Source organism: Phyllostomus discolor, chromosome 2 (assembly GCF_004126475.2).
Source record: "Phyllostomus discolor isolate MPI-MPIP mPhyDis1 chromosome 2, mPhyDis1.pri.v3, whole genome shotgun sequence".
NCBI lineage: Eukaryota > Metazoa > Chordata > Mammalia > Chiroptera > Phyllostomidae > Phyllostomus > Phyllostomus discolor.
In genome coordinates, this window is record NC_040904.2 from 89,315,412 (window position 1) to 89,334,679 (window position 19,268).

General features: G+C 37.9%; 1 protein-coding gene and 1 non-coding gene across 2 annotated transcripts; one reads left to right on the top strand and one right to left on the bottom strand.

Moving 5' to 3' along the window:
• Positions 1-4,568: 4,568 nt before the first annotated feature.
• LOC114491196 lies at positions 4,569-4,672 on the top strand. Its single transcript, XR_003684005.1, has one exon. It is a non-coding gene; the product is annotated as a U6 spliceosomal RNA (small nuclear RNA).
• Positions 4,673-8,838: 4,166 nt separating this feature from the next.
• On the bottom strand, positions 8,839-18,062 carry DPPA2 (developmental pluripotency associated 2). Its single transcript, XM_036018060.1, has 7 exons — positions 17,911-18,062; positions 15,789-15,936; positions 14,298-14,443; positions 14,153-14,206; positions 13,247-13,508; positions 11,362-11,557; positions 8,839-8,970 (listed from the first exon to the last, which is right to left on the bottom strand). The coding sequence occupies exons 1-7, from the start codon at positions 17,941-17,943 to the stop codon at positions 8,898-8,900; spliced, it is 912 nt and encodes a 303-aa protein (XP_035873953.1). The 5' UTR covers positions 17,944-18,062; the 3' UTR covers positions 8,839-8,897.
• Positions 18,063-19,268: the final 1,206 nt, after the last annotated feature.

Sequence of the window (19,268 nt, forward strand, 5' to 3'; positions counted from 1 at the left end):
AATCGATTTTCTGTCCCATATCTACATCTCTCTCCTTCCCTTTTTTTCTCCCTGTCTTCCCTTCTCTCTAAAAGTAAATAATCTTTAAAAATAAAAATAAAAATAAAATGTCATCAAGAGCCATGGGGGTATAGCGGGATTAAAGGTGGAAAGAGCCACTACTAATTAACACTGGTGTTACATCATTGCTTTAAGCATCCTGCATTCACCAGTAGACTGAAACTTTGGTATTGAGAAATTGCTATGCCTAAATTTCAGAGAACATACCTAACCTAACAGTCGCTTGCCCAATAGGGGGCGCTCCTGGAATAGAATGCTTTACAGTGGAATAATCACTTGGAGAAAATAGTATTTGAGGCAGAAATAGCTAAGTGGACTGCACACCCATGTGGTTTTTGGATAAGGAAATACTAGTTCTTTACATGAAGTATCAAAATTATTAGTGAAGGGGTAATTGAATCCACGGAGTCCTTTTATAGTATTCTTAAAGAATATAAATTACAGGTACTAACATCTTGGTTGGACACCAAGAGGTATAAGAGTATGATCACTGCCTTGATGAAACACTCTTATTGAAAAGACAAGTGATATTCTTTTTAAAAAAATTTTTTTAATTTATTTATTTTTAGAGAGGGAAGAGAAGGAGAAAGAGAGAGAGAGAGAGAGAGGAACATCAATGTGCAGTTGCTGGGGGTCATGGCCTGCAACCCAGGCATGTGCCCGGACTGGGAATCGAACCTGCAATGCTTTGGTTCACAGCCCGCACTCAATCCACTGAGCTACGCCAGCCAGGGCAACAAGTGATATTCTTAATGCAAAGTTAAATTACCATAAAAGGCAGTAAATACAACAAGAATTCAGAAAACAAGAGAAGCAACACTCATGTGGGGATAGAGCTATGGTGTTTAGTCTTTGTATTGGAAAGAGTGCGGCAGGGAAAGGTCAGGTGACTGGAGGTAGAAGGGCAAGGTGGGAGGACAGCTGGGACTGAAACCTACAAGTGGACAAGGATAAAACCTTCTCTACTGCCAGTCAGGAGTAGAGATTTTCCACTGGGAAATCTGAAAAAATAAATTGGAAATAAAATAACAGATTATGAACAGACATGAACTTCCTATTGAGACAGTGGCAGAGAGAGAAAGACAAATTTCAAGCAGTAGAGTTAAATGAAGAAGAAAGTTTGGGATTATTTCTTTGACAAATCAGACTATTTGGGAGGAAATTGCTATGAATGGTAATAGACAGAGTGCTATCTCAGTTCCTGCTATAAACCCTTCATCATTTTCCAAGGTTCCTGCCTGACAATGGCATTGGTTTTCCTTCCTTTCCCACTTTCTCCTGTCTACTAAGAATAATAATAGCTACCTTTTATTAAAGATCTGTTTTCTGCAAAGAGTTTTACAAGCATTCTCTCACAAAACACACACACACACACACACACACACAAGCAAGCAAAATATAACCAGAGACATTAAAATTAAGAACAAATGACAGTAACCAGAGGGAAGGTGGGAGGGGATAATGGGGGGAAAAGGGGGAAGGGTTGTCAGGAAAATATATAAAGGACACATGGACAAAGCCAAAGCCAAAGGGGAGTAGAATTGGGGCTGGGAGGTGGGAGTGACTGGGCTTGGGGGGAGTTGGCAGGGGGAGGTGGGGGGTGGGGGGGAATGGAAACAACTGTACTTGAACCACAATAAAAATAAATAAATAACTAAAACAACAACAACAACAACCAGCCTGGTAAGAAACCTCACTGCCCTTTTACTGGTGAGAAAGGACTCAGAGCTGTTAAGTGGGGAAACCAGAATTTGACCACTGTTCTGTTCAATTCCAACATTGATATTCTTTTCACTCTGCCTTTAAAATTCAGGGAGGCTGAAGACAGGCATAGGGGATTCTAATCTTCAATAGTGAAGATGGGAAATGTTCTTGGGATGTCCCAATGACACTCATTTACATGCAGTGAGTAGGCAGCTGTACATTTCATTACCTCATATACCATTGTCTAACTTCAAGGGCAAATAAAAAAAAAGTATAATCCTTAACTCTGGAACATTCAGAGTTTCAAAAAGTACATTTTGCTAATAAGAAAGTGTAAGCTTTTAGAAAAGCCTCTTTTAAAAAAATCTAAAATCACTTCCTAGTAAAAAACAAATTCATTTTCAAGCAACGTTAGTTTATATTTTGCCCACAAACCCACTAATTTGCCTTTGTACAGTAGATAAGCAACAGAAGGTAAGGAGTGTTTTGATTAAGCCGTTTTATCCTCCTCGATATAGTCAGGTATTGTATATTGTAGTCAGGTAAGATTAATAATATCACAACTCTGAAACGACATTCATTTTCAGTTTGTCACACTTAAAAGACAGACTTCATAGAACTTCGCCCTAAGTTTATTTTGCCCTGAAAACCCTGCTAAGCATTCTACTGGGAAAGCTTTCAAGTGACATTTGATCTTTCTATTCTAGTCTCCCTGCCAACTGGTGCTCCCTATACGAGTAAAACACTGACAACAGAACAACTGTGCCGTTAGCCATCAGGAGCCGGAGTTCAGGGTAGCCTCACTTGAATTCTGCAAAATATATTGCAGGTCACAAACACCCATATTCTCAAGCCTGTAGAGTTCAAAAAAAAATAAGTAATAAAGTGTAAAGGGTGAAATTTAGTGTTTACTTGGGACCATAACACCTCCCTTCCCTGCACCCCCGCCCCAGAGGAAGACAAGAGAAGTTATAAGCAGCTAAGTTTAAAAACACTGGTATGGCCCTGGTCAGTGTGATTCAGTTGGTTGGAGCATTGTTGCATAACCAAAGATTATGGGTTCAATTCCCAGTCGGGGCACATTGGTAGATTGTGGGTTTGGTTCCCAATCTGGGTATGTGTAATCCCCCACATGGGTGGTTCTGAAAACAGCCAATCAATGCTTCTCTCACATCAATGTTTCTTTCTCTTCCTTCCTCTCTCTCAAAAACAATGAAAAAAAATGTCCTTGGGTGAAGGTAAAAAACAAAACAAACCCACAGGTATCCAATACAAGCATTTGGACAAAGTACAATAATTAGATAGAAGCCACTGGCTGTTGGTAGATTATATGTAAGTATTCACAGAAAAGAAAGGCAAAGGAGACCATGACCTGGAGAGAAGAATGACATGCACTGGCTTATCTTCTCCTTGGATATTCCTAGAGGTGGTGGGAATCTTGCTGGCTTGCAGAGGAGCAGAGATGTTGCCTTTTATGGTAGTGAGATGAGATACTAAAAAGATAGGAAAATTCCTTGGCAAGTGGAATAGGGAAATTGAGAAGATAGCTGAACACAATGGCTGAGTAATCTACAGCCAGGTGCAGATAGGTGGTCACCTGTGCCTGGCAGGGCCAAAACTGGGAAAACAAGGACCTCACCCCTAAGACAACTCCTCCACTCACCTTTCCTTCCTGGAAATAAAATCTAGGACATAACATCTAGGCCTGTTGTATTTGAGCTCCAGGCCCAGAAAAGCAGGAAAATGGAGTGAGCTTTGGCCAGGACCAAATCTGCAATAACTAAAGAAGCCGTCTTGTCACTGACCAATCCTGGAGAACTGATGAATATTCTACTGAAACCTCCCCGAGACCTTCCCTAAAATTCCCCTCCTTCAAGAAAGAGAAAAAAAACCTCAATAAAAAGGACCCTCTGCACACATGTTCTCCCTCTAGGGAACAGCCCATACCAATCCTTTTTCCTTCTCTTCCCCCCACTTCTTTCTTCACAGGTATGCATCTCTTAACAGAGGTATCCAACTTTTTGGCATCTCTGTGCCACAATAGAAGAGTTGTCTTGGGCCACACATTAAATATATTGTAACACATAATCACAAAAAATTCTCATGTTTTAAGTAAATTTAGTTTTGTGTTGGGCCACATTCACAGCCATCCTGGGCTGCATGCAGCCTGTGGGCTGCCAGTTGGACACCCCTGCAAGGCAATAAGCAGCTGACAGCTGGGCCCAGGCTAATCCCCTGAACCTGACCCCAAAACCCCCTTTCCCTGACTTCCCAGTGAGCTACAGCAGCCCAGCCTAGACTCTCCCATTGCTTTTTCTGTGCTAAGCCCTTCTTTGTTTTACCATCACCAGCTTTAATGGATCCTCATAGTCACCTGGATTTGTGTTGTAAAATCTTTCCTACACCAAGAACCCACACACTACAGCTGGCCCTAGGCAGACCCTCTCAGGGTGCCTGTGTCTGGTTAACGGTAGCACATACTTATTCTGAGCATTTGTGTGGCTTGTCTGAAGAAGAGAAGGAAGGGTCTAAGAACTCCTTGTTCAGGATTCCTTCCATTTAGCGAATGTCTTACCACTCCTGGCCTTCCAGACACAAACCCAAGATAAAATTATGAAATAAAAGTAAGAGCTATGATGGAAGAAAGTTAACAGTATTTAGTAAAAACCCTGGAGGAAGAGAAAGAAATAGAAGAGAGAAAACATTTGAAGAAATAATAACTAAGAACTTCCCAAAATTAGAGAAAGTAGTTCTTATGAGTACACTTCTAGCTTTAAAAATATTGATCAGAAAACGGAAGGACTGTGCTCACTTTGGCAGCACATATACTGAAGTTGGAATGATACAAAGAAGACTAGCATGGCTCCTGAGCAAGGAAATGCAATTTCATTAAGCATTTCATAAAAAAGAAAGATTAAAATAAATACAAATGAACCAAGAATTTAACTCAAGGAAAATTGCAACTCAAGCCAGAAAAAGAAACACTGAATATATTCAAAGAAACATGGAGGAACGAAAGTAAAGAAAGATAATAGAAATTAAGGAAACTGAAAACAAAATAACACGGCAGGGTGATCAGAAACCAACTGTAGTGGCCTTGGAAAGGAGTTGCCCAGATCCCATCCCCCCCACCCCCAGAAAGGGAATCTTATCAGGAGACAGCCTCCAGCCCTCAGCCCCTGGGAGATCCCTGCCCTCAGTTGAGAAAAAATGCCCCAGGCTTTGGCCTAACCAAAGGAACCAACACCCAGTAACTAATTTGGCTAGAGTATAGAGCACAAACTTTTGACCCAAGGTGAGAACAACCTTGACATTTTAGCTCCAAAACTTCTTCAAGATTGGCCAAGGCTTTTATTATGCTCCCAGTTCCAGCATGCATATCTGATTTCTGCCCTGGCTAATGTGAAACAAAAGGTCACCAGTTCAATTCCCAGTCAGGGCACATGTCTGTGTTGTGGGCCAGGTCCCCAGTAGGGGTACATAAGGGGCAACTACGCGTTGATGTTTCTCTCCCTTGTTCTCCCTCCCTCACTAAAAATAAATAAATCTTTTTAAAAAGGAATTTTTAAAAGTCTGATTTCTTTCTCTTCCCATTCTTGCTTTCTTCCCTTCCCCTTTATGAGTCCCTTATCTCTAAAATATCAATGAATAAAATTTTTTTAAAAAAGAAATATGATAGTTAATTACTCATGTAATACAATTTTAAATAATATGAGCTATTGAATCCAAGAATATTTTAATGCATCATAATATTAATTGGTCATAACACATAACTAAAACTTAATTTTTAATAAAAAATAAATTAATTTTTAAAATATTTTAAATTCATGAGGCCAGAATGGAAGTCTAAAAGGAGACTTTTCCTTCTTTTTTACAGAATTCCAGCTAAAAAAAAAATGAATCAATACTGGTGAGAGTTTGCAACCATCAATGCAATAATTGATTCAGACATGAATGACCATAGATGTTACAATTCACTGGGTGGACAGTTGGGGGGAAGGGGCAAGATAGTCCTATTATGGTGGCAAAAGTGTATACCTGCAAAGTATTTATAAATTTGAAAGTGAAAACTGCACTTGCACCTTGGAGAAATAAGGTGGTCATCACTGAAATAAAATTGTAACTTTTTTAATATAATGACGAGACAATCTGAGTTATGGATCTTCTTACACAATGAAATATGAAGTCTTCAATCTTATGTATAAAATATTCTTCTAAAAATGTTTTATCTTAATTGAATTAAGTCTCTAATCTTAATTTTGGGTTTAAAGAAAATATAGAGAATTAGTCAAAGAACACCACAAGAATACAATCCAGAATGTGGGATATTGTACAAGAAACCTGACCTTTTCTCTTCAAACACAATATTATAGAGAAAAGATATTTGATTTAAAGGAAGGAGGAAGATAGTTGTGATAAATTAAATGCCTGAAACTATTGAATCCTGGATTTTTTAAAGTACAAAACATATTCTGTGGACAATAATTGAATAGGAACTAGATAGTAGGTGCTATTTTTTTTTTTTTGTTTATTTTAATCCTCACCTGAGAATATGTTTTAGAAAGACAGGGAGAAACACCAAAGTGAGAAACATAAATTGGTTGCCTCCTGCATGCACCCCGACCAGGGATGGAACCTGCAACCTTTTGGTGCATGGGATGATGCTTCAACCAAATAAGCCACCAGAACAGGGCAAGATGTTATTATAAAATGACTATTTCTTACGTTTGATAGTGACAGATTATGCTGAATGCCCTTATTCTTACAGGGAGCATGCTAAAAGCACTTAGGGGCAAAGAATGTATCTGTTTACTCTATAATGCAGGGTAATCAATAAAAAACAAATGGGAAGTTTTTTAAAAATGTGGGAAAAATGATCATTGTAAATTATTGCTATTCTTTCAACTTTTGTTTGGTGCAAATTTTTTAAATAAAATATATAAAATGCATATGCTAGCAGTATAAAAAAATACAAGCATGGCCCTGGCTGGTGTGGCTCAGTGGATTGGGTGCCAGTCTGTGAACCAAAAGGTTGCCAGTTCAATTCCCAGTCAGGGCACATGCCTGGGTTGCAGGCTGGGTCCCCAGTAGAAGGCATACAAGAGGCAACCACTCTCCCTCTCTTCTTCCCACCCCCTCTAAAAATAAAGAAAAATGCAAACATGTTTCTACATTGACATTGATCTGTTTACCACACTTATGAACTGAGATAATTTCTTTCAGCAATGCTTTGTTGTCTTCAATGTGGCTTATAACTTCTTCAAGTTTATTCCTTTAATAGTATTATAGGCTATTTTGATGCTATTAGAAATCATTTTAATTGTCAGATCATTTCTAGTATATAGAAATACAATTGATTTTGATTTGTGTATTCTGACAATTTGCTGTATTTGTTCATTAGCTCTAACAGGTTTTTGAAGGATTCCTCAGTTTTTCATATGTCATATCACCTGTGTATAGACAGTTTTTACTTCTGCTTTTCCAATTTAGGTGACCTCAGTTTCTTTTTCTTGCCTAACTTTTCTGGCTAGAACTTCCAGTATCATTTTGAACATAAGTGGTTAAAATGAGCGTCCTTGTCTTTTTGCTGACTTCAGGAAAAAATACTTTCAGCCTTTCACCACTCAGTATGTTAGCTGTTCACAGGTGACCTGTATAAGGTTTAGGCTGCTCCTTTCTATTCTTTGTGTACCGAATGTTTTCACATCATGAAAAAATTGTTGGATTTTGTTAAATGCTTTTTCTGTATCCAGATGTTGTTTTTTAATTTTACTAGTAGATAATATAATGCTTCAATTAAAATCAGAAAAGGGAAGACAAAAAACTAAAAATTGAGGGCAATGAAAAATATCTCAATCCATCTCTTATCAATCACTTAAATTATCAATGACCTAAATACACCAATTAATCAAGAAAATGAGGACGCAAGCCTAAGATTGGGGAAAAAATGTTTGCAACAGACTTATCTGATAAAGGAATGCCATCCAAAATTTTATAAAAAGAACTCATAAAACTTAATAACAGAATGAATAACCAGGTTAAAAAAAAATAGGTAAAAGAACTGAACAGATACTTCACCCAAGATATATGGATGATAAAGAAGCAAATAAAAGCTGGTCCACATCAAGTGTAATTAGGAAATTGCAAATTAAAATAATGAGATAACACTACACAGCTATTAGAATGCACAAAATTGAAATCACTGACAACACTTTATGCTGGTGAGGATGCAGAATGGGATAGCCACTTTGGAAGAAAGTTTGGCAGTTTATTATAAAACGAAACACTCTTAACATCAGATCCAAAAACAATGCTCCTTGGTATTTACCCCCAAAAGTTGAAAATTTATGCTCACAAAAACCTGTACACAAATGTCTCCTCTCTCCCTCCCTCTCTCTAAAAAATCAATTAAAAAATGAAAAAAAAAAAAAAAGTGGGCTATCAAGCTGTGAAAAAAACAGAGGAACCTTAATTAAATGCATATTGCTGTGAAAGAAGTCAATCTGGAAAGGCTACTGTATGATGCCAACTATATGACATTCTGGAAAAGGTAAAGCTATGGATACAGTAAAAAGTATCAATGGCTCAGAGGTTGGGAGGAGGGTGTATTAAATAAAAGTACAGAATTTTTAGGGCAGTGAAACTATTTTGTATGACTCTATAATGGTGGATACCATTATATATTTGTGAAAACCCATAGAATGTAAGGCACAAAGAGTGAACCCTACTGTCAACTATGGACTTTCGGTGATAATGAGGTGTCAACGTGAGTTCAACAAATTTACCATTCTGACTCACGGTGTTGATAGTAGGGGGAATGTGGGAGAGGGGGCAGAATTTTGGAACTCATTATTTTCTGCTCAGTTTTTCTGAAATCCTAAAACTGCTAAAAAATCTATTAATTAGGACAAAACCAAATTATATTCTACATACCTAAATACCTGAAGCAGCAGTGGCAGTCACTTTTTGGCAAACCTTGAGTACAGAATCCAGACATTCACATCTGTACTCAAGGCATCAAGCAACACTGAGTTGTCCAGAACAGAACACAGCAATCATTTGGATACAAGTCAATTTAGCTGTGAGCATTCCACCATTTATTCTTTATTGAGACATGCCCCATCCCAAAGGAATTATGTGGGTATATTCAAACGAGGTTTCTTCTTCCTCTTCATTTTAATTAATTTTTCCATCATCCTTTTATTCCTATAAAGCAAGGTAAAAAAGAATTTTAAGAAACTGTTAGAATAAGATAACCATTCCAAACCACCCCTTAAAAATGACTGACAAAACAAGTAATCCTCTCCTAGCATTCCTGAGTTGTTACCACCCCACCTTCACCTAAGAAGGGTGGGGAAAAGAATTTGATGTAGTAAACAATGGAACAAGATTGCCCACTTAATATCATTCCTCATATTCTGTACACTACAATTCGTTTCACGTCCTTTGTCATTTTTTAAAAGATTTATTTTTTTTAGAGAGAAGAGATGGAAGAAAAAGAGGGAGAGAAACATCCATGTGTGAGAGAAACATGCCTCTCACATGGCCCCATCTTGGAACCTTGGCCCCATTTGAAACCTTACCCACAACCCAGCCCTAACCAGGAATTGAACTGGTGAACTTTTGGTTGGTAGGCCAGCACTCAACCCACTGAGTCACACCAGCCAGGGCACTTTCTATATCTTTACACTCTCCCTTCCCTTCCCACAGCTTCTCCCACATCCCGTATCTATTCACACATGCTTATGGTTTTCCCATTAAAAAATAAAAAGAAGAAAAAGAAAGGAAGAAAGTTCCCTCGATATTATTACTTCAATTAACTTCCATCTCCTCCTTTTCACTTGAGTAGTAGAGATTATCAGTATGTTCTGTCATAGTCCTTCAGATGCTCTACCCTAACTTGTCATTATCACATTTCTGCTTTTATTGACCCTCTCAACTCACTCTCAAAAAGGCCAGAAATTATTTCCTAAATTGACATTCTCAACAGCACTGCATTATTCATAATCTTACATGGCCATCTCACTGCCAACCATTTTCCTCTGAAATTCTGCCTCTTACTTCCTTTTCTCACTTATGTCCCAACCTATAAACTGTACCTTTACAGTCTTCATTGCTCACCTGCCATCAGTATACTGATTCTCCTTAGGGTTCTTTCCTATGTCCTTTTTAATTCCTACACATTCTTACATGCAACTGAAATGCTAATGACTCCCAAAAATGTTCCTCTAACCCATACTTATCTCAGTTCTTTAGACCCATGTCAAGCATGTACCACATATCATATACCTCGCCACTGAACTAGACAGATGTCCACCTTTCCTCCATCTAGTAAGATAGCATCCCCTTCCTTTTACCCCTACGTTTTAAATTTGTCCCATTCCTCTTTAAATTCTTTGCCAAGGTCATATATTATATCTTTTCAGAATTATTATAGTTATCTCCTACTTACCCTCCAATCTTGTTTCTGTTGCAAGGTATCAATACACTTCCTTAAAAAAAACAAACAAACAAACAAACAAAAACTTGCCCTGGCTGGTGTGGCTCAATGGATTGAGCACAGGCCTGTGGACCAAAGGGTCGCCTGTTTGATTCCCAGTCAAGGCACATGCCTGGGATGTGGGCCAGGTCCCCAGTAGGGGCAACCACACATTTATGTTTCTCTCCCTCTTTCTACCTCCCTTCCCCTCTACCTAAAAATAAATAAATAAAATCTTTAAAACAAAAAACAAAAAACCTTAGCTTCCCTCCATACCCATCCTACATTACCTCCACCAATTAAATCATCTAAAGCTGAATTTTGTACTAATGGGTAAACATTAGAAGTTCTATAGTCTAATTAAATCTAAAACAGTGTTTATGTGTATGCCCAATGCATATTTTCTCCAACAGTGGGTATGTAGTGTGTAGCTTTCATTATTTAGCCTCAAGGTAGTCTGTGTTACAAAAATGACTAAGAAATTATGACCTACAAAATAATATTATGAGACATTTATTACAGATATAAACCTGTTAGTGGTCTATTCCTCCCTTTCCTAGACTTACTTGTCAATTCAAGCTTCAATCATACAGATCTATTTGAAATTTCTAAGTATGTCATGTTCTTTTACTTCCATGTATTTGTATGGGTTGTTTCCACACCTAAATATCTGAATTATTACCTTCCAACTGATAAGATCTTCCTCAGTAAACATAATCCTTTGTGAAGTTTCCCTAAGCTACTCTAAATATAGGTACTACCCTCATATTTTCACAGTATCTTTTTATCACGCTACATGGATTTTGCCTTACTAATTTTTTTATCCCCAGCTATATATCTGACATATTTTTTTTCTTAAAACAGGTCTCTAAAACTGAGGCAATTAATACTCTTAACGTGTCAGATGCTTTGTTAAGCTGGCTAGGAAGCCTCATTCATCTGAGTTTTAATCCACTACCAAATTCTTTTTCCTTCCTATCTGTGTCTGATCTATAACCCTGACCTGGCAAATTAAGAAAACAGTATATTTGTCCTCTGCTTTCTTGTACTAAATTATTCAGAGACCCACCTTGACATCTACTTTTTGGTGTACCATACAGAAAAATATTAGGGTTTACCTCTTAACACATTCAGGGCATAACATATTATCTTCTAGGTCTGAGGATGGGAAAGTGCAGGCTGGTAACAGGAAGAGAGAGATCATCTTCTTGGGAGTTTCAGGCACCCAGGCCTGACCAGCATGGAATTGCAGACGAACCCACCCCTCTTTGTCTCCCAAAAGAGGTCTGCCATGGACCACACACCACCTGACACCTAGCAAGGAAAGAGAAGCAAATATAAACAGTTAAGATCGAGTAACTGCACCCCAATTCAACCTCTCTCAGCAAGTCACTCTTGGCTTTGTCCTTATATTCTGCTGATGAATCAACTGAATGAGAAGCATAAAAATTGTAGATCAAAAGATACTATAATCTAACTTCACAAATTATATAGCATTAGGGATAATAACAATTAACTTTTTAAAATGCTTGTTTTGGGTTCAGAATATTGCTAAGTTGTTTACATGTATTCCTATATTTATTAAGAATGTTATTAATATTTACCTCCTATTTACTTTTTATATTTACAGATAAAGTAACTGAAGCTTGTGGTATGAAATATTATAATTTCCCCAGAACCAATACATGGGTCCAGATATTTTAATTCAAGGCTGATTTGCCTAGTTATGACATTGTACTGCTTCAAATATATATATAAAACAAAACATGCACAGGATCTTTGTTTAAAAGCCTAAGGAATAATATAATTGGGGAGAGGGATATTTAAGAAAAAACAAGGTAAACAAGGTAAGTTATCAAGTGTTTGAAACTGAGAGAAAGGAACAGTAACTGTGAGCCTAAATATTCATAAGAGCTCCCCAGTCAGGCTATAAAACAACAGTAGAGATTGATTGTGTTTAGCACTGTATATCTGGTGAGTAGGCACTCTGCTGGATCATGGTAGGTGCTTAATAACTGCTAAATGGAAAAGACCTAAAAAGATGAATAAGTGTGTGATGCTACTAGCTCATATGGCACATTAATGAAAATTTGAAGGAGGTATCATCTTTGGGGAAGCAGTTCTCCAGAGACAGCTTTGTGACTGGAGAACAATTTTTTGGAAATTAGCAAAAGTTGCCTATTCTTGTTCACAGGAGGGAGTGCAGCTTAGAGATCAGACAGTAGGCCAACTTTAGCTTCTGTCTTCTTTTTGGCTATGTTCCTTGTGTAATAAAAAACGTGCCTTACTATACAAGTCAGCCCTTGATAAAAGAGGATACTGAACACTTTTGGAAATGAGGTGGAGAGAAAAAGAACTCAAGCAAAAAAGAATGAGGGTGACTTTGTGCTGACCTGAGGTAGGGTCTGCTGGAAATGAAAACAAAAATATCAAGGGGAGAGAAGTAAGAGAAAAGTGGGGCCAAGTTATCTCAAGATTTCTTAAGAGGACAGGGGTTCCAAATATTTTAATTATTATTCCATATTTTGCACGTGCCAAATTGTATCTCCTAAGTCTCACAATCATTCTGTGAAGTCATTGTATAAATTAGAACACTGGAGCTTACAACAGAACTGGCCAATGCCACAAACCATTGAAGTCTTAAAACAAGGATCTGAACCAAGGCTACACAAATGCTTGCCTTCTTATTTACTAAGTTTTATGAAAGCTTTGAAGGAAAGGAGACAAAAATGCAGAAGACCTTGGGTTGTGGCTGACCACATTACCTACCAGATTATGCTTTCTTCCCAACTTAGCCTTCGGCTTAGTGGTAAGAAAGCTCAATCACCTGGCTTAGAAATCCAGCCAGGCAAAACTTGACAATCAAAAGATAAGTCTTCTATGAACCTAATATCCAAAGTACAGATACATTAACTGTTTTCCTTGTACTATACCTTTAGGTATTAGACTAATAAAAGTTCATCTTTTTCTGGAATGGTACTCACTGTTTAAGGTTGATCTTACCAGATGTTTGCAGCAGAAAGTTCTCAGCAGGAACAGGAATGAAACATGAATTCACAGCCTTAGGCTGCACGGCTCTTGCAGCAATTCTTGACCATGCTGCCAACATGGCCTCCTGAGCTGAAGTTATCACTTCAACTGTATTGGTCTCTTTCTCTCTCTTACTCATCTTACAATTTTTATTACTCCTTGTTCTCTTGGTCACCATCTTGCATTTCCTCGAACCGAACTGCAAGGTATCCTCCTGTGGTATTCCGGCAGTACTCTGCAAATGGGATTCATGATGAGTATTCAGTGAAGTGCTGCTATAATGATTCTGTGTCAATTTTATCATCTCTATACATTGACCCAGGTAGGTCAGCATGGGAAGGGTTTAGGTATGTTAGTTCTCTTGGAGTAGTGATTCTCAAGTGGAAGAGATTGTTGATTGTTAAAACTGTAGGGGAGGAAGGGTTGCTACTGACATCTAGTGGGTAAGGGCCAGGGATGTCTAGTCTGCAAAACATACTAAAATACACAGGACAGCTCCCAAAACAAAATAAATTATTTGCCCTGGATGGTGTAGCTCAGTGGATTGAGCACGGGCTGTGAACCAAAGTGCCGCAGGTTCGATTCCCAGTCAGGGTATATGCCTGGGTTGCAGGCCATGACCCCCAGCAACTGCACATTGATGTTTCTCTCTCTCTCTCTCTCTTTCTCCCTCCCTTCCCTCTCTAAAAAAAAAAATAATAATAATAAAATAAATAAATAAAATAAAATAAAATAAAATAAATTATTTGGCCCAAAACATCAATAGTCTTGATTGAGAAACCTTGCCTTAGAGGTACAACAAATGTAGAGATGCTAGGAGAGGAGGAACAATTCACAATGACAACTCACCTTTACACTGTATCCATATTCCTCACTCACCTGTTTTTCTTCAGAGTAAGCATGTTCCTTCAGCCTCATGTAAATCTCTATTTTCTAAGAAAATTAAGGGGGAGGGGACAGAGTCAATTTGACAAAGCTTCTAATATTTGCTCTGAGCAGCAGAAATTCCCACAAATGTACTCACCTTGCCTTCAGTGCTCAAGTTAATTTGTTGGCACCAGTCCCGCAAAGTATCACAACGTACTTTATTAAATGAAGGCAAAATGGTTGGCAAGGGAAGAATTGTTTTAGGGTAATCTTTGAATTGTTCATTCATTTGAGGGAGATAAACTGAAAAAAGAAAACCAAAGTAGTAGTAATTAAAAAATTGTAAGATTCTTTATAATTTCACTAAGTTTTCACTTATTTCTTATATCCCAATTTGCAGATACACACAACAAATATTTTTCCTCATTTTACAAATAGGCAATAGATTCAAGAATCAAAGGACTTGCCCAAAATCACATCTCCATTAAAATGGCAGACCCAGGACTTGAACACGTTTTGACATTCAAAATTCCATGTTTTTTAGACTACATATACAGCAACCTGTTGTTTTTGTGGTCATTGACACCACCTAATAGAACATTATATTGGTGTGCTCCTCCAAAATGTCTAGATTTTAGACTTATAGAAATCAAAGAAAGCACCCCAACCAACAGTGGCCTTCCATTCTGTCAGCCTGCCTCTACAGGAGCTTGTCTCAACTCACTTTGCCTAGTTGTAACTTGTTATTATCTCCTTCATCTTTCAGTCCTTATTTTTGGCCCCCAAAATAAAATCATTCTGAAAATATTTATTCAATGCCTTTATATGAAGCACTGAGTACACAAAGGGTTATGATTATTAATAACTGCTAGATGTTTGATCAGTAATTACTCACCAATGAAATATTAGATGTTTTCCAAAACTGTTTTGTCTTCTAAACACTCTGATCTCACTTATAAGTGGAATCTAAATAAGCAGAACTCATAGAAAGAGAGTAGGGTAGTGGTTGCCAGGGGTTTGGGATGGGAGAAATGGGGAGATGTTGTTGATCCAAAGGTACAAATTTTCAGTTATAAGATGAGTAAGTTTTAGGGATCTAATGTACAGCATGGCTGCTATAGTTAGCAATACTCTATTGTAAGTTTGCAAGTTGCTAAGAGAGTAGATCTTAAACATTCTTACCACAGGGGGGACAAAAAGCTTCCTGTGTGAGGTGATGAATGCATTCATTAACCTTATTTTGGTAATCATTTCACAATATATATGTGCATGAATCATCACTTTGTATACCTTAAAATTACAGTGTTAAGCCTTAATATCAATAAAGCTGAATCACTTTTTGTAAGATGTTTGAAAGTATGTATTAACCAAAATGAAAAGAAGATTGAGCTTCACTGGTTGGAAATTGGAACTCATATCTAGATACCCCACAAGACTATGCTCTGTCCAAAGCACTCTACATGCCGATTTTTGTGTGTGTCTTAAAGGCAAGGCAGTACATAATGCTCACTTAGCAAATGACAAGCTACAGGTAACTGAAGTGAAATTTAAGCTGGGCCTTATATGGTCAAAGAATAAAGAAAAATCTTTTTTCCTGGGCTTCCCAAAGCTGGAGAAATGGCAGACTGAGCAATCCTTGTCCTCATACCTATATTGTTTGTCCCAGGCATCCTCAGGTTGGCTCCTGAGGTTGAAGATACACTTGGTTCCATTTGATGTTCTTCATTATGTTCCTCATTAACTGGAACCAATGTGAGAATCACACTTTCTTCATCTAATTTATCTTCAAAGAAATCCTGGAAAAGAAAGGTCCATCTCCGATTCTTATTTGATGCATATAATTAAATTGATTACTTTCAAATCACAACTCATAAATGAGAAACTGAGAGCGTGGATGGAATAAAAACGTATTGAGATTTCCTTAAACTTGATGTTTATTTGCAGACCCTGTACTAGACTTAAAAAAAAACAATAAGGAAATCAGCAAAAACAGATTTACAAGTACAAAAAGGAAATAGAAGGCATTTGTGGAAACCATTTCCCTCATGGCCTTTCTTTCCATCAGCTAAAACACTAAATACTTTCATTTTATTTCCTAAATCTGTATGAAATGTGTTCCTGCTTTCCCATCTTCCACCACGTTTCACAGTTCAAGCTGTCATTCATTCTCACTGGCATGTGCAAAATTCTCCTGCTATTCCAAAATCCATTCTAACTCCACTCTTTCTTCAGATTGCTCTCCTGCTTGCTTAAAGTACTTCCATGGCTTATCATTGCTTTTTAGGGTAATGACAGAACTTGCTCTGTAGCCCTGACTGTTTGTGGTTCAGTGGGTTGAGTACTGTTCTGAGAACCAAAAGGTGGTGCGCATTCAATTCCCAGTTGGGGTACATGCCTGGGTTCTAGGCCAGGTCCCCAACTGAAGTTGTGCAAGAGAAAGCTGATCAATGTTCCTTTTGCACACCGCTGTTTTTCGTTTTCTCACTCCCTTACCCTCTTTCTAAAAATAAATAAAGTTTTTAAAAAGGAAAAAACAAAAACAAAAACCTCCCTCTGTAGTCCATGCGTTCCTCAACACTCTGGCTCCTGCCTGCCAGTCCAGTTTAAGAGCTTTCTGAGCTCAAGCGATTTGGGCCTTATTTCTGCCCCAGGACCCAAGGGGAGAAAATGTATCTGTTTCACTCAGCAAATGGGGCCCTCAATGTTCTTTTTGTGATGTAATGACTGAAAGATAAAGTAGGCAGGTAAGAAGTAACATTTACTGGTTTTGTACACTTAACATGCATTGTGCTAGGTGCTTCCTGTATTTCTCATTTAATCCTCATAGCATTACTTTTCCTATTTTAAAAATTAGGCAACCAAGTCTTAGAAATTAAAAGAACAATGCCAGGGAGTAACATATGCTTGAGTGAATCTCCAAACTTTCAAAACGAAAGTAAATAAACTCCATTCCAGCCCTATTGTAACACTTTTCCCACAGCAGCCAAGCGGGAGCTTATGCAGCCACCCCCTTTCCCTATTTAAATCATCTCAATAGCTTCCTATTGCTCTCCAACTCCTAGCTTGCATATAGGGATTTTGCATTTGTTTACCACTTTTTCAAAGCACTTTCACACACACTCAATGGTCAGCTTCAAAAAAATATTGATATTATTGGGGGAATATTACTCTATTCTAGAGATAAATGGGGGCTCAAAGCAGCTATATGATGTGCTCACAATCAAACACTTAATGCTGGCCAATTCAGACCTCCAACCTGGTACAGCAGCCTTGTAAATACCTACGAAAACCTCGATTAATCCCCTCCTCCAGGCCAGGGCGCCCCAAACCTAGTCTGAAAATGCATTTGACACCAAGGCTGATGGGAGCAGGTTACTTCTCACTCCGGGAGGAAAGAAACTAGTCAGTTACTTCACTTTTTGGCTTTATCCACATTATCCTTTCCCACATTCTTTTTAGTGTACCTCTCCACTTTTTTACCATTTTTATCTTGTCCAGTTACACCATGCCCTTCTGCAAAAATAAATCTCTTACTTTGCACTATTAAAAAAAAATCTTTATTTCTCTTTTTTACTCTCACTCAAATGCACAGGGCCACAATCACATGAAAGAAAAGTAATAATCTACAGCAAAGAGAAGGAGATTCCAAGGTGGAGGTTTCTTACGTCCGGAAACTAAGATTGGTGGCAAGAGGGAAACATAAGTGAGTTCCAGAAAGGCTTTGAAAAGTGACCCTGTAGTAAAATTAATTATATTTGAAGAAAACTTACCTTTTCAATGCTATCCAAACTCGAGCTAGTCATTTCCAGGAACCTCAGAGGAAGGCAAAGCCAGCCGAGTTGAGGACACTTGCAGTTTACTCCTTTTAACCTGAGAGTTTCTAGCCTGATTTCTCCTTTTATAAGCAAATGTCTCCTTCTACTTCCTGTTTCTCAAAAGGGCTCTCTTTTCTTCCTCTTCTTCCTGCCTTCCCATCGACAGTGAGATAATTTCATCAGTTTTATCTCTTACCTTGTCTATTAATTGGCCTTTGAGTTAATGGGTAATTAACATCACTCTTGATTTTTTAAATTTATCTATTTGTTCATTTATTTTTGTTATAGTACAACTTATATATTTCAAATGGACAAAAAAAAAGTGTCATTTAAAATACCTTACGATAAATTGCCTTGGAATGGGAGCTGCTTTTCCAGTACTTTATCTAGAGAATTTACATCTCCTTTAGATAAGTGAAGTGGAAAATGAAGACAGCTTAAATCGAATGGGGGGGGGGAGGGGTGGGCATACACGCTCCTTCAGGTGGCTGAGGAGTTTCATTATTTTCATCAGATGGCATTAGTCGGCTGAAGCTCCTGCAGGACAGCTTTGTTGCTATATGAATTCTCTCCTTCTGGTGGCACTGATACGGCTCTTGGGTCCACATTCCATTAGAACTATTAACTCCAGTCATACTAGTTTTGTTACAAATCTTACAAAATGGGGTGGTTCTGGGTATTTAGGCCCCCATTCTACTTTAAGGCTGTATATTCAGTTTTCATAAATTGTCTAAGCCCCTGGTGGCTATCATTGTGTGTTGCTGTCTTGCATAGTTTTTAAAAAGAAACTTTTAGCCTTAAGGAATAAAAATTTGGGAGAAAATTGCAAGTAGAAAACTCTCAAATAAAGTTTAGAATAGAAAAAAAACAGAACAGAAAAAATAGAAAAAAAGATTCAGAGGTATTTGATAACAGATTTATGCCTAAGGGTGTGTCACTCACTGGGGGATTAGAATTAAATTGTAGGGCTTGAATAATAGAATCCCTCCTGGCTTTACTTTTCAACATAAATATTAAGCTTGTAATACTGATAAACTGGATAAGAGAAAAGGGTTTGACTGTTCAGAAAAGAATCAGCAAGAGCCAAAACAAGATGGGTGAGTGATGGACTAATAAATGCAGAAGGAACTACAAGCACAGGGGGGTTGCTGGAGCATAATGTTGGAGGCAGGGTGTGACAAGAGATAAGCCTAAAGAAGTCACAGTCACAGACATTTTCATGTCACTCTAAGAAGCCAGAGCTACTAAAGCAAATATTAGCAAATGATATGGCAGCACTGGCATCCAGAGGTCTTGCAGGGGACTTTCTCTGC